At 38.2% G+C, this 24,488-nt stretch overlaps 1 protein-coding gene across 1 annotated transcript in view; it reads left to right on the top strand.

Moving 5' to 3' along the window:
* UST (uronyl 2-sulfotransferase) overlaps positions 1 to 24,488 on the top strand; it is a 381,294-nt gene that overhangs the window by 309,195 nt on the left and 47,611 nt on the right. Inside the window, exons 6-7 of the mRNA XM_036768102.1 lie at positions 12,369 to 12,466; positions 19,011 to 19,168. Of these exons, the coding sequence (XP_036623997.1) occupies positions 12,369 to 12,466; positions 19,011 to 19,168 (256 nt within the window). The remainder of the gene's footprint in view (positions 1 to 12,368; positions 12,467 to 19,010; positions 19,169 to 24,488) is intronic.

Genomic DNA, 24,488 nt, shown 5'->3' with positions numbered 1-24,488 from the left:
GATTGAGAAAAAGTCACAAAGGACTTTAATAGCTAAACAGAGGAAATTATTTCTAATTCTAAAGGCAATAGGAAGCCACTGGAGTTTATTGAGTAGGGGAGTAACGTGGTCAGCTCTGTACATCAGGAAAATTGCTTTGGTAGTTTGGAGTATGTACTAAAGAGAAGAAGGATTTGAGTCAATAAGGAAGGGAAGGGAACAAGCATTTATTAAGCACCTACTATGTGCCAGGCACTATGCTAAGCACTTTACAAATACTGTCTTATTTTGGAAAACATTCTAGGCAAAGGGTAATTATGGCCTGAATTAAGGCGGAAACTATGTGTGTAAATATGAATTAGATGTGAGAGATGTTGAGAAGGCAAAAATTTAGTAAATGATTGAATATATAGGATGAGAAAGAGTGAGAAGTGGAAAATAACACCAAGGCTATGACCCTGGGAGACTGTAAGAATGGTGGTGGCTTTGATAGAAAAGGGGAAGACATGGGGTGGGGGGAGGGGGTGGTTAGAGGAGTAAATTTGCAGGGAAAAATAATGAGTTTTAGTTTTGACATTTTGAATTTGAGATGTCTCCACTACACCAGTTTGGAACATCAAATAGGCAATTGGTGATACAGGATTGAAGCCCGATAAGAGACTGAGGCTATGTATAAAGATCTGGGAGTTGAGGGCACAGAGATAACAATTAAACACATGGGAGCTAATGAGGTCACCAAAAGAGAGCATAGAGAGAGACTTGTAGGGCATCTAACATGGAACGCTGGTGGACACTCACACTTGTGGGTCAAGATCTAGATGATAAATGAGCAAAAGAGACTAAAATGGAGTGTTTGTGAAGATAGAAGGAAAACCTAGAGTGTCAGAAAAGCCCAGAGAGAAGAGAATATTCAGAAGGAGAAGGCGGTCAGCAATATGACACACAATCAATGGGTGGAGAAGGATGAGGACTTAGAAGAGTCTGTTAGATTTACCAATTAAGAGAAAAAGTAACAATCTTTCTAAATTCTTAATCTCATAAGATATTCTTGTTGCTAGCTATATGATAGATTAGATCCATCTACTTTTAAAAGAATGAAACAAAATCTAAACTATAAAGGAGTTTAAGGTTTATCCAGAAAAGTCTGTCAGATTTACCAATTAAGAAAAAAAATTACAATCTTTCTAAATTCTTAATCTTACAAGATATTCTTGTTACTGGCTATATGACAGATGACATCCATCTAATCTACTTTTAAAAGAATGAAATGAAATCTAAGCTCTAAAGGAGTTTAAAGTTTATCTAGAAAAGCCCATGAGCATTAGGCACAAAAAGGTTAAGTGACTTGTCCAAGGTTATATGGCTAATTAAATTAGTGGCAGAACTGGGACTAGAACCCAGGTCTTCTGTGTCCTAGTACAATGTCCTTCCCTTAACTTGAGATTTACTACTTCCTACTCTTCCCAAAAGACCCTAAAAATCCTATTAATTCTATGTGTCAGAGATAAAGACCACTTGGGTAGAATTACTTATTCTGTGACTAACAATAACACATCCTGATAATGCCTTTTAAAATTAACTTTAAGAATTAATATTATGATACAATGCATTAAATAGTGACATGCAAATGCTTATCTTTTGTAATTCAATTCAGTTTTTATTGATGACTGCCTACTATGTGCAAAGCAGTATACTGGGGGCTGAAGAAATAAGGGCCAAAACAAATCAATTCCTGATCTTAAGGACTTTATATTCTACTGAATAGTCTTTCTGGATACATTACTATTAACTGAACCTAGAATTTTAATTTCTACTTTTAAATAGAAATCAGTAATGAGAAAGGAAGTAGTGGATCTCTTATTTAGGTACATTATCTTTAAAAGATAGTGAGAGGACAGAACTGAGACCTACGGGAGTATAGCCTCCCTCTTCTTAAATAGCTTCCATAGGTTTAATTATCTCTATCATGATGACTCCCAGACATACATAAACATGCGTGTATGTGTATATACATATGCATGCATATGCATGTACGTGTTCATACGTGCATAGACATATATGCATGTATATTCACAGGAGTATATTCCTTTCTTTTGTATGTATACATATATTTGCATGTATAAATGTGTATATGCATGCATGTATGTGTGTTGTATGTACGTATGTATGTATGAGCCTAGTCTCTCTCTGAAGCCCCAGTCCTGCATTACTAATTGCATAGTGGATGTTTTGAACTGAATATCTCATAGACATCTAAAATTCAACATGTCAAAAACAGAATTCGCTAACTTTTCACCCAGAATCACCTTTCTTCTGAATTTTCCCTCATTCTGTAGCAGGTATCACCCTTCTTCCAGTCACTCAGGTTCACAACTTCTTTGTCCTCTTTGATGCCTCACTCTCCCCTCATATCTGATCAGTTGCCAGAACCCATCTCCTTCCCTCCATTCACATAGCCACCCTGCCCAGTCCAAGCCTTCATCCCCTCTTGTTTTACTCTGCCTAATTAGTTTCCCTGTCTCAAGTTCCTCCCCACTTCAGCCTCCTCTCCACAATAACCACCGAAGTGATTTTTCCAAATCACAAATCTGACCCCATTTTGATAAACTCCATTAGCTCCCTATTACCTCTGGGATCAAATATAAACTGTTTAAATTTTAAAATCCTTTATGATCTATCCACATCCTACCTTTCAAATGTTATTACACATTCCTCTCCTTCATGCACCCTAGCGTCCCACCAAACTGGCCTTCTGGCTATTCCTCCTGTATGATCCTCCATATCACATTTTCTTGCCTTTGGCACAGGCTGTCCCACATGCTTTAGACTTCTTCCCCACTGCTCCCTCTTGGAATCCTGGCTTCCTATAAATTGCAACCATCTTCATGAAACTTTTCCAAATCCCCCAGCTACTAGTACTTTGTCTTCCAAGTTTATTTTGTATCTGCTTTGCATTTACCTGTGCTCTCCTGCCCATTAAAATATAAACTCCTTGATGGTAGTGGCTGTTTGACTTTTGTCTTTGTATTTCTAGTGCCTAGAACAGTACCTAGCATGTAGTATGCATTTAGTAAATGCTTATTGACTGGACCAGTGTCTTATTCCTTGTATTTCTTGGAGAGTGTGAATTACTGGCAGCAGCTGACTGCTCTGTATTTGCTTCCATGGGGCCAGGAGGATTAGGAAGTGAGTCTGGGGCTGATCATGTTACCAGAGTACTGCCTACTGATAAGAAATGATCTCATATTAGATGGAATAAGTTCATGTTTGAAAGTGGTTCTGAGACCCCACAATCAATCCAGTCAACAAGCAGAAGATATTGCTTTGAGGATAATTCCCTGACAAAACCAAGAAGCAAGTAGGTGAAGAATAATCATCATGAGAGAGCCCTCCAGGCTGGGTTTCATAGTAATGACTTCACAGCTGCTTCTGGCTAGAGAAGCAACTCCCTATAGCCTGTGGTTGCAACTCATAAGCTCTAGTGTTCCATCCTGAAGCAGCAAAGTTTCAGTCCCACGGCAGCCAGCCAGTTGCAGTATCTCCAAATTTCTGTCAAAACCCACATGAATTGGGTATGGGGGGCAGAGCCAAGATGGTGGATTAGAGGCAGCAACCAAACCAAACTCTTCCAACATTCCCCTCCACACAATTTTAAAATAACTTCTTAAATCAAAATTTGGAGTGACGGAGCCAACAAAAGATCAGAGTGAGCCATTTTTCTAGCCTAAGACAACTTAGGAGGTCAGCAGGAGAGGTCTGTGACACCAGAGTGGAAGTCTGTCCAGAACCCATGCATAAAGCAGCTACATAAGTGGTGGACCTTAGAAGAAGCAGCAACAGGAGCTCTCAGCCCAGAGATGGTAAGGGAGTCACACTGGTCAAAGATTACAAGGTTCCCTTTACTGGCACTGATTGGCAACTCTATTGCCCACCAGTAGCTCTTGGTCATAGTTCCAGGGTGGAGAGGAGTACTTGTATTCTATAACAAGGAAGCAAGGGTCCTGATCACAGTCCCAAGGAAGAGAAGGGAACTAGTACTTGTGACAACAGGAGGCCAGCTATAGTTCCAGGGCCAAGACGATGTATTAGCATTTGTGGTTGCAAGGGAATAGGGGCATTGCCTGGGTAAAGACCAGAGTACCAACCAGGAGAGAAGTGACCACATCTCTCCCCAGATCCCACCACTTTGGAAATACCAAAAATGTACATACCCCCCGAAGTAGCTCGGAAGACAGCAGCACAAAAAAGCCTAAAGCTTGGAACAATGCCTCCCCACTCCCAGGTGAGCAGAGCCCAGCTCTAACAATAAAGTTAAAGTCAAGAAATAGGCTGAAAAAATGAACATGCAACATTAAAAGAATTTGACCATAAAAAATCACTGTGGTGGCAGGGAAGCCCAAGACACATTCTCAAAAGAGGACGGCAATATAAAAACAGCTGTAAGCAAAGCCTCAAACAAAAAATGTTAATTAGACCCAAGCCCAACAAGCATCTTTGGAAGAGTTAAAGAAAGATAAGAGTGGTAGAGGAAAAATTGGGAACATAAATGAGAGTAATACAAAAAAACATTGTGGAAAGAGAACTAACAGCTTGGTAAAAAAAAAAAAAAGGCACAAAAAATTCACTGAAGAAAAGAACTTAAAAAAATAGAACTGGCCAAATGGAAAAAGAGATACAAGGCTCACTGAAGAAAATAATTCCTTAAAAAATAGAATTGGCTAAGTGGAAGCTAATGATTCCATGAGACATCAAGAAATAATAAAACAAAGTCAAAAGAATGAAAACATAGAAGGAAAACATCTCAACTGGGAAACAGATCAAGAAAAGATCATCTAAGAATTATTGGACAACTTAAAGTCATGATAAAAAAAAGAGCCTACACATCATATTTCAAGAAACTATCAAGGAAAACTTCCCTGATATCCTAAAACCAGAAGGTAAAATAGAAATTGAAAGAATCTACTGATCACCCCCTGAAAGAGATCCCCAAATGAAAACTCCCAGGAATATTATAGCTAAAATGCAGAACTCCTATGTCAAGAAGAAAATATTACAAGTAGCCAGGGGAAAAAAATTAAGATATTGTAGAGCCACAGTCGGGATCAGACAAGATTTAGCAACTTTCACATTAAAGGAATGGAGGGATTGGAATATGATATTCCAGAAAGCAAAGGAGTTAGACCACAACCAAGAATAACTTCCTCAGCAAAACTGAGTATAATCCTTCAGGAGAAAAAAAAATGCATATTTAATGAAATAGATGATTTTTCATGTATTTCTCATGAAAAAAACAAGCTGAATAGAAAATTTGACATTCAAACACAAGACTCAAGAGAAGCATAAAAAGATAAACATGAAAGAGTAATCATGAGGGACTCAATAAAGTCAAACTTTTTACATTCCTATATGGGAAGATGATACATGCAACTCCTCCTGTTTTGTTTTGTTTGGAGGGGGAAGGTAGGGCAATTGGGGTTAAGTGATTTGCCCAAGGTCACACAGCTAGTAAGTGTGTCAAGTGTCTGAGGCCAGATTTGCGCTCAGGTCCTCCTGACTCCAGGGCCGGTGCTCTACTCACTGCGCCACCTAGCTGCCCCAAGACATGCAACTCCTAAGACCATTATTGGGGAAATTAGGAGTCTTCATAGACAGAGGACGTCCATATAAGTCAGGTATGTTGAGATAATATAAAAAAATTTAAGGGAGAAAGAGGAAAGAAGAGGTAAATGGAAAAAAGAGGTATGCAAGGAAGAGGCTTTCCTCAAGGATGTGCTGGTAAGTGTTTAACAACCAGTTCTTGGGGAGAGGGGGTGGAGAAATATACTCATGACATACTTTTAAGTTTAATTTGCATTATTAACATTTTTCCATGGCTTTCTTAAGTCTAAACAACCAATAAAACAACAAATCAAACTCTGATTTGTAGCATTTGCCAGTTTCCAAAGTGTAAATGCTAACGTTGAAAATTTAACAATTAGCTCCTGTGAGCTTGGTTTGACTGGCTCCAGCACACCCCTGACTCTAACTAGTTGTTACTTTTGTGACCCTAAATAGGTAACTTCTCTCTGGCCCTCAGTTTTCTCATCTTTCAAGTGAGTATGCTAGACTAGTCAATATCTTTGATCCCTTTCCATTCTAGAACTTTCATAACTACAAAGCTGGAAGGGTCCTCAGAAGCAATTTAATCCAACCCCCTAATTTTACAGATGACAAATTAGGGTCTAAGAGGATAAGTAACTTGCCTGACGTGACATTGGTAGCAATTATCTGACCCAGGATTTGAACTCTGATCTTCTTTCACTCTGAGTGTTCTTTCCACTGTACCACCCTACCTCCCCATAATACTATGTTTCTCAAGTTTAGTCCACAGTTGTAGAATTAGAGAGAGTTGTGCCAATCAACTTCATTTAGAGAAAATTCCAAAACATACCTTAAGAAAAAGAAGTTAAACTGATTCATTTGAAAAATCCGCAGATATAAAAACTTAGCTATGAAATTTGATCCTTCAGGTGGAGATTTGGGTACTCATTCCACTAATTCAGATTATGACCTCTCTACAAGTTAGGAGATTATCTTCTAAAGTTGTGGTGGCTAAAATATTCATTACCCTCCAACCAATCTGGTGATAAACCTCCACAGCTAGACTGGTTTTCAGGTGACAAATATTAAGTCCATCCCCAGGAGCATTCTCAAAGTCTTTCTAGTTTGGAAGAACTTGGCAAAACTTGAACTCTACTAAGATAGTTATCAAGAACCCAAACCTTCACAACACCACAGGGAGGCCATAGGTCTATATGCATAAGAGCTGTGTAAGAACTAAGAAACACCTGCAAGTAAATTAAGGAAATTAGCATACATTAGTCCAGTCTCTACTGTCAGCTGAGCACTAGACTAAGTATGGATTGAGGATTAGCATACAAAAATCCAGAAAAAAAATGGTCCCTTCCCTCAAAGAGTTTATTGTCTAATTAAGATGAACAGATCTAAACATGAAACATCTTGGGATAAGTTTCAAGTAATGGTTCTAAAGTATGTGCATTAGTATTCAGTTGTCCATTGAGCAGACTTCTATCTATTTCAGCCTTCCAATACAGAATTAGCAATACAGAAGCAAATGAAAAAAAATCTAAGGTGGGGGATTATGGGTGTTGAACACTGGACATACTATCAGACACAATGGATATGTTGGTTTTGCTTAGTTGATTCTTTTTAAAATTTTTATTACAAAGAATGTCTCAATGGGGAGAGGAAAAAGAAGAGATATATTGAGAAATGAAGAGGTGTAAAAACAAAAGTATTTTTAGAAAAATGTACAAATTAAAAAAGAAGGAAGGAAGGAGAGGAGAGGAGAAGAGAGACAAGCACAGGACAGGAGAAGACAAAAGAGTAGGAAAAAAGAGACCACGAACAACAAATAGTGGTCACAAACCACTTGTACTTTCACATTCAACTCAGCTGATAGCCCACATAAATATATACAAGGAAAGACAGTATCAAGGGAGATACACTGATAAAGGTGAGAAGCCATTTTAACAGCAAAAGGAGAAAACAACTCCAAAAGGTAAATTAGTTCTTGTATCTGACGTCAAGTTCTCCAAACTCTGGGGGCATTTTGTATAGGAGTGAGATGCCCTCTATACCTCAGTACCTTGAATTTTGGAATCCATTGCATGTCATGGGAGATGCTAGCAAAGGATTACCCAGCATGGCATGCCTGCCTCAAAGAAGGGACTGTGCTCTATGAGGGAAGCAGAATTGCTATAACTCAAAAGAAACATGAGATGTGCAAATTTCAAGACATCTCCACTCCAAATGTTCATGTGGACAATTTGTGCCTGACCTGTGGTGGAGCCATCTGAGCTCTTATTGGTTTGATCAGTCACAGTTGGACACACTACACCTTGACTTCAACATAGTGATGTCATTTTGGTCCTCTTCAAGAACGAAGGACAATAACAAACCAACCATCCTCTTGAGGATGCCACTGTATAGTACAAAAATTGGATGTACATAATGTTGACTCTGAGCCATTAGGGAAAAGTAATTTATATTCAATGTAATTTATCTACAAAATTAGAAAGGATGGAAATTTAGAGTTGATGTAAAAAAATCTTAATGATTTAAGCTGTCCAAAAGTAGGTTGGGCTTCTTCAACAGGCAGTGGGCTCCCTCTTCCCCTTCTTGGAGGTCTTAAAGCAAAGCCTAAATTATTGTCAGATGTCACAGGAGGGATTCCATAAGGATGTGGGCTGTATTAGGTGGCCACTGAGCCCCTAATTCTGTAATTTTGTGTTAATGCATTTTAGGAAGATTTCTATCGAAAAGGTTTAAAAATTTTTCAAAGGAGTGAAAATGGCATAAGGCAAGACCCAAAGGAAAGAATTAGCAAGTCACAAGAAGTAGATGGTAAATACATTGGTTTGACTGCAGCGGCAGGAGCCATGGAGGAAAGTAAAGATGTAGAGGGGGAAGTTTTCAAAGAACTTAACTTGTCACAAAAGTAAAGAAACAATCTAAGCCCAAAAGTGTTCTATGCAGGGAAAGGATAAAAATGCATTACCCTTTAAAAATTGTTAAATGACAGAAATAGCTTGACAAGTACAAAAAAAAACCTGAAATACATTATCAAGATAAAATTACTAAGACTAGATTCAACCACTCAGATCAGGTGAAACTAGGACATTAACAATAGAAAATGAAGAGCTTGACAGGCTTGGATTACCTATATAGTTATCTGGGTTCAGAGTTTTCCCATTTGGAAAATTGTAGTTTTCTCACTGGTTTTCGTTTTTCCACTGAGAGTTGAATCAGTAAGCAACCAAAAGTGTTTGTCTTTCTGCAAATTCCCTAAGGTGTCCTCATCTTTCAGCTTCGAGTGAAGCCAGTTAATACTCAAGAGATTTGCAACTAAATAAGTATGTCTTCATAACATATTTTCTTCTTCAGCTTGATCTTACGGCTAAACCATCATTTATTTATGTGTGACGACATTATCTAGGGTTGATTGTGTTGAAGATTCTTTAGTTTTATTAATGGCCAAAGGTTTAAAAGAAAATCTTTGAACTCATCCTTTTGATGGTAACTAATATGGATGAAAGAGGGATTTTTTAAAAAAAATGTAAATGCAGTTTTTAATTTGAATATGTTTCCTTCTCCTCCAATGGTCCTTGAAAGTCTATTTTTCAAGATTCTAATAAAGTAGCATAAATTGTTCCCACCCCCACTATCATTTTGGTTCATTCCTTTGGTAAGCGTTTATTGCATGTCTGCTGTGTATTAGCTGCTTAGCAATGTTCTGGGTGCAGAGGGGAATACAAAGATGTTATACTTTGGTTATGCTAAAGAAGTGACTAAAGTGTCTTTACCTTTTGATTCAGAGATTTCACTGTGAGGCATTTACCCTAAAGAGATCAAAAATAGACAGACCCCCAAATACACCAAAATATTCGTAGCAGAATTTTTTTGTGGCAGCAAATAACTGAAATCAAAATAGAGGTTCATTAATTGGGAAATAGCTAAACAAATTGTAGTACACAAAAGTAATGGAATATTATTTGCTCTAAGAAACAATCAATGGAAAATATACCAATAGCATGGAAATTTTCTATGAACTGATGCATAATAAAGAATAACCAAGAAAACAATATAAAAATAACTACAAACGACATAATTGGAAAGAACATACTAAATACAAAACTAAATTGTAATGATCAAACTTGTCCCCAAAGAGTAATAGAAAATGTAGCTCCTTCCCTTCTTTGTAGAGGTTGGGGATTATGGGTATAGAGAATTCTCAGACTCAGGTGTTGTGTGTTTGATTTAGCTTAATTGCTTTTTTTCTTTCTCTCCTTTTTTTCTTTGTTACAAAGGATGGAGAGAAATGGCTTTTTTTTCCAGAATGGAAGGGTAGCTAAGTAAAAAGATATATTTAAGAACTTTAAAATGTTTTATCCATTTATCAAGCATTTTTTCTTCTTCCCACCTTCCCCCACCATTGAAAAGGAAGGAAAGAAGGGAGGAAGGAAGGAAGGAAGGAAGCCTATATCAAATAAACACAGTCGAGCAATAAAAATTTCTGTAGTCCAGCAATAAAAATTTCTACATAGGTCACCTTCAAAAATGTGTTTCTTGTTCTGCTTATTAGTCATCACCTGTGATGAAGTGGACAGTTTCCTTTTTTGTCAGTCAGTTCACTGCAGTCATGGTTAAGCTTTTGGTTGGTCAGAGTTCTTCCATCTTTGAGAACATTGATGCTACAGCATAAATTGTTCTTCTGGTCCTGCTCATGTCACTCTGAATCAATTCATACAAGTCTCATATCTCTTTGAAACTTTTTTCTTTTCTTTCGGCACCATGGTATCCCATTACATTCTCATGCCACAGTTGGATCAGCCATTCCCCATTCAGTATAAGAACCTTTTCAAAAAGACTGAATGATACAAAAAGGGTACATGAGTTAGACATAATGGGTGATACCAAAAGCAAATTAGGAGAGCAAGGAATAGTTTACCTGTCAGATCTATGGAGAAAGGAAGAATTTATGACCAAACAAGAGACAGAGAACATTATGAAATTCAAAATATATAATTTTGATTACATTGAATTAAAAAAATTGCACAAACAAAGCCAATGTAGGAGTAAATCAGAAAGCTGGGAAACAATTTTTATAGCCAGCGTCTCTGGTAAAGGCCACATTTCTAAAATATATAGAGAACTGAGTCAAATTTTTAAAGAATATAAGTCACTCCCCAATTGATAAGATGGTCAAAGGATATGAACAGGCAGTTTTCAGATGAAGAAATTGAAGCTATCTATAGTTGTAAAAAATATCTAAATCACTATTGATTAGAGAAATGCAAATTAAAACAACTCTGAGGTACCACCTTACCTCTATCAGATTGGCTTAATGACAAAAAAGGAAAATGATAAATGTTGGAGAAAATGTGGGAAAATTGGAACACTAATGCATTGTTGATGGAGTTGTGAACTGATCCAACCACTCTGAAGAGCAATTTGGAACTATAACCAGAGGGCTATGAAACCTTTGATCCATAACCTTTGATCCAGTGATATCACTACTAGGTCTGCATCCCAAGAAGATCATAAAAAGGACCCACATGTACAAAAATATTTACAGCAGTTCTTTTTGTGGTGGCAAAGCATTGGAATTTAAAGGGATGCCCATCAATTGGGGAATGGCTAAACAAGTTGTGGTATATGATTGTAATGGAATACTATTGTGCTAGGAGAAATGATGAGCAAGCAGATTTCAGAAAAACCTGGGAAGACTTACAGGAACTGATGCTGAGTGAAGTGAGCAGAACCAGGGGAACATTGTACACAGTAACAGCAACACTGTGCAATGACCAGTTTTGATAGAGTCAGCTCTTCACAGCAATGCAATGATCTAAGACAATTCCAAAAGACTCATAATGAAAAATGCTATCCACAGCCAGAGAAAGAACTACGGAGTCTGAATGCAGATCAAAGCAGTCTATTTTCTCTCTCTCTTTTTTAAAAATTTCTCATGGTTTTTCCCTTTTGTTATGATTCTTCTTTCACAACATGACTGATGTAGAAATATGTTTAAATAAATAAATAATAAGAAAGAATGATGGAGGTGATCTTCCTTGTGCTTCCATCTTATAACTTCCTGTTCTATGGTAGCAAGGTCAGCATAGACAGCCTTATAGGTTCATAAAGTGAAATAGCATTATGGTTCTACTTCCAACTCTACCATTATGTGACCTTAAACATATCACTTAGCTCTCTGGGCCTCGGTCTTTTCTGGAAAATGGCAAGAAGCAAGATTTTAACTGGATGATTTGAAGTCCTATCCATCTTGAAAATTATATGATTGTAACAGATTTCTGAATCCTTCAAAAGGTTTGTAATGGTCAGCAGGGAAACTCTGTTGGTACAAAGCCACATGTGTATGTTTTCATTCACTCATTTGATAAATATTTACTGGGTAACTTTTGCTTTCAAAGGTCTATACAAATCATTAGGGGATTACAAAGAAATATAAAACATATCCTCCGCCTTCAAATTGCCAACAATCTAGAAATGTCTTAGAACATTGTTTTTCCATCTTCACTCTGGAAATGTGCAAAATTCACTCCTATGACAAATGTCCAAGTACCCTCCAGAGCGATTGAATGGTTGGTGCACAGGAACAAAGATATGCTTGAACCAAGATAGTCAGCTATGACTGTCAGTCACAATGAAAAGAGAATATTAAACATCGTTCCATGAATCATGTTGCATCTCTAAGTTGTCCCTGTGCAAACTTTTCTATTTATTTGAATTGTATCTACTGAACTTAAAATAATATGGAATATGACATGACCCAGAGGCTCGATTTTAATCTGCTGTGTTTTCTTTCATAGGATATCAATGAGTGCATTCTTGAAAATTATCCTGAATGTTCAAACCCAAGATTATTTTACATCATACCATATTTCTGTGGACAACATCCAAGATGCAGGTAAAGACTAATATGTATATATGTATGTGTGTATGTATGTGTGTATACATATATACACATATATACATATATATGAGACAATGTAACATAGTATTGAAATTGAAATACAACCTTGTGTATTGAAAGCACACTGGCCTGAGACCTTGTATTAAGCAATTTCATCCATGGCACCCCACATTTCGGGCATTCAATTAATATGAAGTTTTAAGCACTGAAGATAGGACAGATAGCCTAGAGAATAGGGACAACACCTGTGATTTCATGCATATGGGGATCTCCCAGATGAAGAAACTCACTCCACCAATGCAGATCAGTACATTCTTGCAATTTAGAGTCTTAGGGAGTTTTCCTAGATTACTGATGTCACACTCAAACAGAAACGGCTCCATGTCCGTATATTGACTTAGAATCAACAAATTAACATTATCTATGTTATATTGCATTTTTACTTATTTTGCTAAGTATTTCCAAGTTACACTTTAATCTGCTTCAAACCTTGGGAATTTGAGCGGCTGCCCCACTTGCCATAAGTTTGATACCTTCAGCTAGGTTATTGACAGGTTAAGTGATTTTCCACATAATGTTTTTATATCTTTACAAGATTCTGAATCCATTATTTCAATCCACAAGTATTTGTCAATAATAAAATTTAGGGGTGTCAGGAATCTTAGAGGTCACCAAAGCCAGTTCCCTTATTTTATAGATCAGGAAACCAAAGCCCAAGAGGTTAACTGACTTGTCCAAGGTCACACAGGTTACAAGTTGCAAAGTTGAAATTTGAATGCAGGTCCTCTGACTCCAAATCCAGTCCCCTTTCTATTTTATCATGCCTTTCTATTTTATCGTGCTGCTTTTCTAGGGTTTACAACCTTTCCCTCATTTACTTGCTTCTCCTGAGAGATCCCATGCCTCACTCAATCTAGTGACCTAAACTTTAAAATTTTAATTTTAAAAATTTAAATTAAAAACTTTAAATTTAAACAATTAAATTTTTAAAGTGATTGGTTGTTTGAAAATTCAATATTTTGTTTGTTCATTTTTAACACAGAGCAAGACATCTCAGAACATGGTATTTATTGATCACTCACTATAAGGAATCATGCTAACAGCTATGGAAGATATATGAGAAGAATAAAATTCATGCCTTGCCTTTAGAAATATTACTTTTCAGACCTATAGGCACATGGCTACCGCTGGGGAGGCTGGGATTCTGCTACCCCGAAAAAGGCTCTGCTTCCAGCTGATGTGTTACTTGAGACCAACTGTCCATCACCAATGTTTTCTGTTTCCTTTCTTCTTTGATGTTTGTTTGACCTTCCTTTGTGCATACACACATTCCCTCCTCCCCTCCCCCAACCACCTTTAGATCTTTTTTTTTTTTAATTTTCAAACTTAGTTCACTACTTTATAACTAGTGTTTGTGAACTCTTGGCTTTGATCTTAACCTGGTTCTCTGTTTACCTGCTTTTCTTTAGCCTTGGACAATGCCTTCCTTCATTTCCAAGTCTATTAATTGTTGTTAATTTAAGCATACATTGACCACACTCACCCCTCACTTTTGAACTGCCTTCAGCTCAATAAGAGACAAGACCAACAATCTTATTTAACACAAAAAGCAAAAATAACTCCTCCACCCCACAATTCAGACAGTGAGAGAGCTGTTTTCTACTCTCTTGGCTTGTCTTTGAGCCATTGGAACTGCAATCCCAGAACACTGAACTCCAGTAACAGTTGGGCCAGACCACAAAAGAACTGGCTACACTCTGGGGAACCCTTGAGGCCTTGCAGAAAGTGAAGAAATGAAACAAGAAGGACAAGAGACCATGGTACAAGATGCCAGCTCCTTAACAAGAAGCTGAGGTAGGACACACCTGCCTGGACTGATCAACTTTTAGAAAATTTTATGATGAGTAGAGAACCAACTGCACTCTTTAAAAAAAAGCAAACAACTTTTATTTTCAACTTATTTACAAATCTTTTAGCCTTCATTGGATTCTGTCTCTTGCTAGTTACAAGGTTTCTATGAGTTTTTAAGCCTCTTTGTGTACTTGTGGTACACTGGAGAGTTTATGCACCTTGAAGAAACCCAGAATGACTCTAACCTACTGTTATAGTCCTCAGTACAACCAAGGAACTAAGCTATCATTCAGTTCCACGAGCAAGTCGGTTTCAGAAGAGTTCCCTCATCACTCGTTCCCAGGCTGACCAAACGCTAATAGCATCCTCAGCGGTCTATCTAACCTTGAAACTGAACTTCTTGACCAGCTGGCATTATGGACCCCATCTTAGATAGGCTCTGGGGCCTCTGGAAATTTTGTGGACTAGGTCCTCATTCAGCAAAAACAAGTGCTACAATTGATACTAGGATCCTCACAAACAGTTTATCAGAGACTGATCATTCTATTCTTTTGGCAGGGGGAGGCAATTGGGGTAAAATGTCTTGCCCAAGACCACATGACTAATAAGTGTCTGAGGCCAGATTTGAACCCAGGTCCTCCTGACTGAAGGGCTACGCTATCTAATTGCCCCGATCTGTCTATTCTTGCAACGTGTTTTAGCTGATCTCTCACAGAATGTGCTATTCTCTCCCATTCTGCGGCTCTACGTTTAGTTCTTCTGTAGGTTAATCTCAATTGAGCAAAACCGCACCAGATGGAAAGCCTAACTCCATATACTAAAGAGCCAGTTAGAAGTCAGATGATACCATCCGAGGGAGCAAGGAGCCCATCGTCATCCATAAGAACCTGGGATACCTTCAGATGTCTCATGAGCCTCACCTACATATGCAAATACATGCAGAGATATTTTTAGAAACTTTGAATTTCCTATATCTTATGTTCTGAAACCAGTTGGTCCTACAGTTGGCACAAGATATTTACACACAAGCCCTAGGTCTATACTACAAGTTGGCACAACTTCCATAGCCCAAGGAACACAAGCCTCTATTAGGCATGTGAATCTTTGCTCTTGACAGTATACCATCCAAGAGAGGCTTGTCCTCTGCCACTACAGCCTGAGGGTAGGCCACTTGAGCCTACTCAAAACCTTGTATGTCATCCAGGAACAGGTGTTGGTCTGCTGGTTGGCTTCCTGAAACCTGCGTGCCAATGGATACCACGGGAAACTAATGTGTGGTTGAGTGGTTTGTCCTTCATGCTCTAAGAGGACCATGACATCAGAGAAGTGATGACATGACCTGCAATTGACTTTGATTTGAGTGAAGGAGGGCTGTGCGAAGTCACCAGCCTCACTTTCTCCTCCAGAGCCATCTGGGTCCCTTGGCCAAATATCAATCAAGATGACTGGAGATGGCCCAGTATGCAGTGCAAGACCTTGGCCCTTTTAAGCTAAAGTCTTTTCAAGTACTCACTTTGAGGCAACACCCATTCATTGAATAGGCCTCTTTAAGAAGTGAATCAAGGGATGGCCCCCTCAATAAAAAAAAATCAAACTAGGAGGGGAAGACCCTAATGAACCAAGACATCATCTCCTTTCCAATTATGCAGGTCCTGTGGCTTATGAGTTAGCAGTTATGATTACCATTTGTATGGTACATCCACTCTACTTTCCACCAATCATTTCAATGTGTTCATCTGGACACAAAACTACAGCTACCAAGCTCTTGTCCATCTCTAACTGAGAACATACAATAAGAATATATAATCTAAGACATCTTGAACTCAGGCAATGGGATCTCCTCCAGTGTATAGTAGATTACGAAGGTCTGAATCTGAAGAGAAAAAAGCAAGAAATGGCATGCAAATTATGTGCCCTGGTGTCAGTGGAAGTCTTCCCACCCAAACATAGCCTTGAACTCTGGGGAAAGAGTGTACGAGGAGGGAAGATGTTCAAATCCACAACAATGAGGCTACATCTAAGGGAGGAGAGACATGGCTGGCCCATTGCTATTCAATGCTGTCTCTTGCTGAAACAAACCATCATTTACCAATGCTCCACCGTCTTCCCTTTCCATGCTGTTAATTGACCTTATGCCCTGTGAACCTCCCATTGACTTCCAACCTTTTTGCTCTAAGATTCACTTCATAATTTTCTGTCCATCCCTCTGGAGCAGTTACCCTTACTAACTCTGATCTTGGCCCTGCTTCCTGTTTATCCAGTTGGTTCTCAACTTGGACCATATTCTAGTCCCTCCTCCAGGCGTTAGACTCTCACTCCAGGCCTAATGGCTGCTGCTAATATTTATTATATGTTGACCCCCTCACTCCCTCATTCACTCCCCTATTTATTCTGCCACTTGTGGGCCAAGAGCCAACACTTATAGTCTAGTGGGGTAGAATTGATGTTTTAAAGTTAAGAAATCTGGATGTAATACAGGGAATAGAGGAGAGTGACTCAGGGAGGGTGGAGTATCTTGAACTTTAATACCTTCCCTACAACTAAAAATAGCTCAGAGAGTCAAAAGATATTTTTTTTAAGTGCCTTCCCTCAATGGTGAGAAAGTGGTTCAAACAGGTCTGAAGTATGTCCTCAAGTTTTTTTACGTTCCCATCACTTTGTTCGCAGACAGTATTATAATTCTAGCAAATCAATATATTGAAAGAAAGGGAATCCTAGTGTTTTCAGCTGAATGCTCACAAGAGGTCTTAGACACATGTAGAGACCATAGATTTAGAGCTAGAAAGGATCTCATAGGCCATTTTGTTCAACCTGCCCACTTCATAGTTGAAGAAACTGAATTCCAAGCAAGTTAAGTGATTGGCCCAAGGTTACACAGGTAATAAATGACACAGGTAGAATTTGAACCTGGGTCCTCTGACTGAATCCATTGCCTTCTGCACTGTACCATGCTGCTTTCTTCCTGATATCTTCCTAAGGAACCTGCTTCCCTGCAATATTAATGAACAGTCATTGAGGAGAGGACAGATACTACAGTCTAAAGAAAAAGTGATGGTAGCAACCTAGAATCCTCTTTCTCTGGCAGAAAATATACCTTTTGATTGAGAGATTAGTTTCCCCCAGAGGTAAACTTTGGCTACAGTGGGGATTCCTTCTGGATGTGGGTTGCAGTAGATGGCCTCTGAGGTTCCTTTTCATTTGAGTACTCTGTGACCCATTCTGTGATGAAGCATTTACAGGAACGCTAGCAAGTTCACATTCTTCCTGATTGCATTTTTTTTCTTACTTCCCATTTCGTGTACTCTTAACCAAAGGCTTCTTTAGGGTAAGAACTCTGATGGGAATATGGCTGACCATCCTCCACCTCATCATAAATACATTTCTTTGAAGACTGAGTCATTTTTTTCTCGGTAGTCAATATCACCTTCCTGAGAGCACAATCTGTTTAGATTTGTGTTTCCATTTCCAGCTCCTAACACAGGGCCTAGTACATGGCACTGTACCATAGTACCACAGCATTTACTAAATGTTTATTGAATGGCTGATTGATTCCACAGGATAATCCCATGATAGCAGGATCTTGGACTAGAGAAACTATTAGAGTAAACTGATTAAGAAGATCTGTATTTCTGTGCTTTTTATGACTTCATAAAGGGCATCCCAAAAGTCTTAGTTCAAACTTTAGTACTTGAAACTGCTCCAAGACTTTTGAGATATGCTAGATTACTATAGCTTTTAGCATCAGTTATGTATTTTTATATTTTTATTGTGTTATATTTTATGTAATTTATATTGTATTATATTTTATAGTTAGATTTATATTATATTTGTTAGAGTTAGATTTATACTATATTTATGTTATATTATAGTTAGATTTATGTTATATTATATTTTTATAGTTAGAAGGACTTCACAGGCCATCTAATCCAAGATTTCTGCTTAATAGATGAGGAAACTCAAGTCCATGCAGGTGAAGTGACTTGCCCAAGATCACATAGATAGTTAGTGTCAGAGGCAGGTTTTGAACCCAAATCTTCCCATTCCAGAGCTGTCACTCATTTCACCATACTATGCTGCCTCAAAAGTGTGAGCTTTCCAGAGTTGACCAGATGTACTTTCCATTAACCCGGGTATTATTTGTTAGTAACTTCCACTACTTAAATCCCTTTATAAAAAAAAATTCAGACTATTACTTGGGTAGCCAATTACAGTAGCAATGATGTAAATGGAAAAAGCAACAATAATACAATTGGAACTGAACGCTGTAAAATTCTAATGACCAATCTTGGTGCCAAAGAATAGATATAAGAAAATATTCATCCACTCTACTACTTTACGGAGTGGAAGACTATAGGTGTTAAATACTGTGTGTAATATCAGACTTTTTCAAAATGTTTTGTTAGTTTTGCTGAACTCTTTCTTCCTTTTTTTTTTTTACTATTTGTGATAAAGGATGTATCTCTAAAAGGGAATGGGGGAGGGTTATATTGAGAAATGCAGATGATGTAAAAAGCAAATAGAACAAAACAAATTTTTAAAATCAGAAAACAAAGAAATTTGTGGGGGGAAATGTTGCTGTCACACCTACATGCTAACAGAAGTAACATTGCAAGAGATTTTCAGAATGCTGTTCCTGCATTCCTAGACAGAATCTTTTTACTTAAATGTGATGTCTCTCTCCACAAAGGGAGCCTGGTGAATGGGCCCTTGAAAGAGCAAAACTGAACGTGAATGAACATTTCCTACTTGTGGGGATCCTTGAAGAGCTGGAAGATGTGCTGCTTTTACTGGAAAGATTTTTACCTCATTACTTCAAGGATGTGCTCAGTATCTACAAAAACCCAGGTGAGGTCCTTTGGAAGGGTTTTCACTTTCGATAGGCAATTGTCAGAGAGTGTTCTGGGGCCAAGGATCACATAGGCTAATTGGGAAGAACTTCAGATCAAGAAAGGAAATTGTTCCATTAATAAAAGAAATTCCTTCAAGCTTGTGCAGTGGTGCCTGGAATATGAAATTCAGGGTTCAGGTTCAGATACTGTAACTATCTTACAGTAAGATACATATAGTATCTAAACTCTGTTTCTGTTTCCCTATTTGTCAAAGAAGCTTGAGTAAAAACACAATTGACATACATCTTAAGGACACTGGGGTGGGGGAGGAGTGGGAGGAAGAAGGGGTTCATCAACCAAGGTGTCTAAGACTTTTTCAATCCATAAGTGAAAAACCATTTCATACGTGATCAATCTCAACTCTAACACTTAGCTGCTGTGGGACCTTGGACAAATCACTTAACCTCTCTGAAACTCAGTTTTCTTTTTTCTTTTTTTTTGAAGGGGGGAAGGCAGGGAAATTGGGTTTAAGTGGCTTGCCCAAGGTCACACAGCTAGTAAGTGATGAAGCCAGTTTTCTTATCTGCAAAATAGGCATGATGATGATGATGATAATAATGTCCTGCTTAGCTCATGGAGTTGTTGTGATCATGATAATAGCTAACATTGTGATCACATACTTCTGGTCCTACTTCTTGTTGGTCAGAAACATCCTGATGTGTTCACTCCTTGCTACTGATCCAAGAGCAAAGTAAAAAGGAAGTTGAGTTACATGTAAACGCCATGCTGGCAAATTGAGTTGTTTCCAGATAGATCAAGAGAAACAGTATGATATGGCAAGGATTGTAAGAAAACAGATTGTAGCACTTTCTAGAGCCTGTAAAGCTTAAATTGTCCTTTACAGAATTAATGTATTTATCTTATTATCTTTTTCATATGCAGGAAGAGATAAGCAGCCTTTCCTGCTCTCTTTAATCTCTTTCCATCCTAGCAAACCTTTTACACTGACATATATATGCATGGGTGTGTAGAAAAAATATACATATATAGTGTATAGGTATGTATATATACATATGGATAGAGAGAGATAGGGAGGCAAGGGAAGGGGAGAGACAGAGACACAGAGACAGAGGAGAGAAACAGAGAATCTCTGTGAAAATAAGGAACTAGTAAAAAAAACAGAGCAGTATATTTATTTCTGTGTGTTTGTGTGTGTGTGTGTGAGAGAGAGAGAGAGAGAGAGAGAGGGAGAGAGAGAGAGAAGGAGAGAGAGAGAGAGATATTTCCCCTAATAGAGAGGAAGTGTGATGTAGTAAAGAACACTGTACTCAAAAGTTGGAAGATACGTGCATTTAAATCCCAGCTGTAACAGTTTACCTGCTGTGGGACCCCAGGCACAGCACTAAATCTCTCTGAAACTCAGTCTTCTTATCCGCAAAATAGACATAATGATAATAATAATGTTCTACTTACCTCATGAATTTGTTATGATCGTGATAGCTTTTCAAAGTACATTGTACATAGTAGGTCATTTTGTCCTCACGACTCTAGGATGTAGGTGTTATTACTGTGGCAAACGGAAGTTAAGTGACTTGCCTATGTTCACATAACTAACGAGTGTCTGAGGCTGGATTTGAACTCAGGTCTTCCTGACTCCAGGTACAGTGTTCCATCTACCTAGGCACCTTACTTGGGTGTGAGAAATGTACTTTGTAAACCCCAAGCTATGGAAATACATACATACATACATACATACATACATACATACACACACACACTTGTATGTATACATACATATTATAGAAAGTCTTAGAGGACATAGAAGTGTCCTAATACAAATGTCTTGAGAACAGCTAAAAATTTTTCATCTTTCTAACCCAAGTACCTAATGGAGTGCCCTATCCAACAGTATATTGCAAAAGAACTATTAGGAAACTGTTAAACATTATTAAGTTTGAATTCAACATCCTTAAATTTCTTTCAGGACAATTTCAAATATCATATTTTTCAGGAAGCATTTTTATTTAGGGCTCTTAGTTGAGCCTGAACACTTCAGTTGAGAATAATGCAAGGGATTTACAATCTTCAGTCTCTTTGTTATTCATTTTTTTACTATGTTCATCTTTTTGTTGTCGTTCCGTCATTTTTCAACTGTGTCCAACTCCCCATGACCCCATTAGGGATTTTCCTGGCAAAGATACTAGAGTAGTTTGCCACTTACTTCTCCAGCTCATTTTACAAATGAGGAAACTGAAGAAAACAGGGTTAAGTGACTTACCCAGGGTCACACAGCTAGTAAGTATCTGAGGCCAGGTTTGAACACAGGAAGGTGATTCTTCCTGATTCCAGGCCCAACACTCTATCCACTGTACCACCTAACTGCCCATGTCCATAGTTTACTTAACCTTTAAAAAGTTAGCAATTGAAGACCAAAGATATTAAGAGATAATTCACAGCCATTCAATGAGACATGGAAATGTGTACTAGAATGCCCCTTTTCCTGGAAGAATTCCTACCCACCCTTCAAGGCCCAACTTAAATTCCACCTCTTCCAATAAAGCCTTTCCCTGATCTCATTTGCCATTGATGAGCTCACCCTAACTCCCAGCAGCTGGAGAGAGTGTCAGCTTGTCATTCAACAAACCACATCTCCAGTGCAAAGGACAAATCATGATCAGTGATCTACACAGCAGCTCCAGAACAGAAACCAGTAAGATGATGGCTCAGCCCAGGAACTGGATATTATCACTAGCTAGATAGAAAACTGGCACATCTAAAATAAAAATGTGTTTAATTGTTGTTCAGCTAATATGGCATGAAGCAGTTGATAAGCTTCAGGAAAAGGTTCACACTTTTGCCATTATCAATAATAATGCCATTATAATTGCCTTTAGCAGTAATAATAAGAACCACACTTTGGGGTTGTTCTTTAGGACTACAAAGTGCCTTAAGTGCATTTTCTTTCTAGATCTTTATATCCTTTGAAAGGTAGGTAATTGGAGAATTATTATCTTCATTTTTCACATAAGGAAACACGGGCCCAGGAAGTGAAATGAAGGATTTAACTTCAAAGCCTTCCTGTAGCAAACATGGAATTCCTCAAAATCGAATGCCTTGCATCCAGGGACCTGCAAACTTCCTTCATCACTTGAATGGATCTTGTTAGCAATGGGTCTGGATCTTCTTAGTAATGTTAGTAATGGATCAATGTTAGGAAGCCCTCCATGGGTGCAAATCCAAATCTCTCCATGCCTTATCCTGGGCAGTTTTTTCATCAGTCTTTCAAGTTTGGTAATTTCTTTCAGAGCTTCCATCCATCCCCTAAGAACACATTACTGTGTTTCAAATTACTGTAGTGTCTTTGTCATATAATATCAAGTAACAATAGTCACCAATCTTTATATCTTATCCCCGCTCATAGACTATAAGCTACTTGAAGGCAGAAACTGGATCTTATCTGAATTTTTTATTCTCTCCTAAAGATTAAGATCCTTTACACAGTAAGCACTTAATAATTGGCAAATGAATGAATAAACAAATATCAAATTCATTTTGTTTTTGTTCAGTCACTTTTTTCATTTCTGTTTTTTTTTTTGAGGGGGGAGGTCAAGGCAATTGGGGTTAAGTGACTTGCCCGAGGTCACACAGCTAGTAAGCATGTCAAGTCTGAGGCTGGATTTGAACTCAGGTCCTCCTAGCTCCAGGGCCAGTGCTCTACTCACTGTACCACCTAGCTGCCCCCATGTCTGACTCTTGGTAAAGATACTGGAGTGGTTTGCCCTTTCCTTCTCTGGCTCATTTTACATATGAGCAAACTGAGATAAACAATGTCAAGTGATTTGCTCAAGGTCTTACAGCTAGTAAGTGTCTGAGGTCAGATTTAAATTTGGGTCTTCCTGACTCCAGGCCAAGCACTCTATCAACTGCACCACCTAGCTGCCCCAATCAAATTCATAGGAGCATAGATTATAGGTTATGAGTCTAGTACTCTTCCTACCGAGGACGAATGGGTTAAGTTGGAAGATAGGATATCTGTAAGTTGAGGGAAGGGACAGTGGCAGTAAACTAAGACCAACATCCCTATGCCTTGAACTAACAAAGGAAAGTAAACATCATGAGGGAGATGTAGGGAACAGAGATAGGTAGATAGATAGATGGATGGATGGATGGATAAATGTTTTTTAGTTAAGTCATGTCTAACACTTCATGACCCCATTTTCTTGGCAAAGACACTGGTGTGGTTTGCCATTCCCTTCTCCAGCTCATTTTACAGATGAGGAAACTGAGACAAAAAGGGTTAAATAACTTGTCCAGGGTCATACTAGTAAATGTCTGATATGATATTTGAACTCAGGAAGATGAGTCTTTCTGACTCCAAGCCCAGTGTTCTATCCACTGCACCACCTAGCTACCCCCAAGATGGATGGATGGATGGATGGATGGATGGATGGATGGATGGCTGGATGGCTGGATGGCTGGCTGGCTGGCTGGCTAATTATAGATATATAGATGTGTGTGTGTGTGTGTGTGTGTGTGTGTGTGTGTGTGTGTGTGTGATAACTCCATAAGCACCAGCATTTACCACAAATCAAGACAGTTAGTTGTCTCAGTGGTTAGAATGTGGGACTTGGAGTCAAGTAGACCCAAGTTTCAATACTGTCTCAGACATTTATTATATGTGTGACAAGTCACATAACCTCTCTCTGCCCCACTGTTCTCATCTGTAAATGAGGCTAATAATCGTACATATGGTACAGGGTTGTAATGAGGAAGAAGTGAGATAATGCATTCAATGCTATGCAAGTCTTAAAGCACTACATAAATGCTTGTTGTTATTATTTAATTGGATAATAATTTATTAATTATCTCCTCTATTTTAACTTCTAGCTGTATCTCTTTCAACTCTTTTCATTGCTAAGGAACAGTATTTAAGCTACATTGTAGGTTTCGTCCCTACATGGTAGGGACAAAAAAGGCTTTTGCAGACTGATCAGTGAAGTTAATCACTAGTTTTAACACTGATTCTGTGGAAAAACGTGTCTTACATTCCAAACAGTTGTCTAAGGATTATTCCTAAATACCCGTTGGGATAAAACCTGTCTGTGAACTGGGGACTTGTTTTTAAAGGACTATTACTTTTTAAATGCTTTAGTAAAACAGGGATGATAAATAGAGACCAGGTGTAAATATTGTCTTGTTTTTATTTTGAAGGAATGATAATTGAGCTCCAGATTTACAAGTGTATTAATCCACTTTCTGGGGGCATATGCATGCCAAAATACACAAATCTGGAGGTTATAAAAACAGTGACAAATATGCAGTACAAGAAATTTCAG

The sequence above is a fragment of the Trichosurus vulpecula genome, chromosome 7 (genome assembly GCF_011100635.1).
Source record: "Trichosurus vulpecula isolate mTriVul1 chromosome 7, mTriVul1.pri, whole genome shotgun sequence".
Lineage (NCBI taxonomy): Eukaryota > Metazoa > Chordata > Mammalia > Diprotodontia > Phalangeridae > Trichosurus > Trichosurus vulpecula.
The sequence above is the reverse complement of the archived record's forward strand: the minus strand, read 5'-3'. Positions and strand labels throughout refer to the sequence as shown.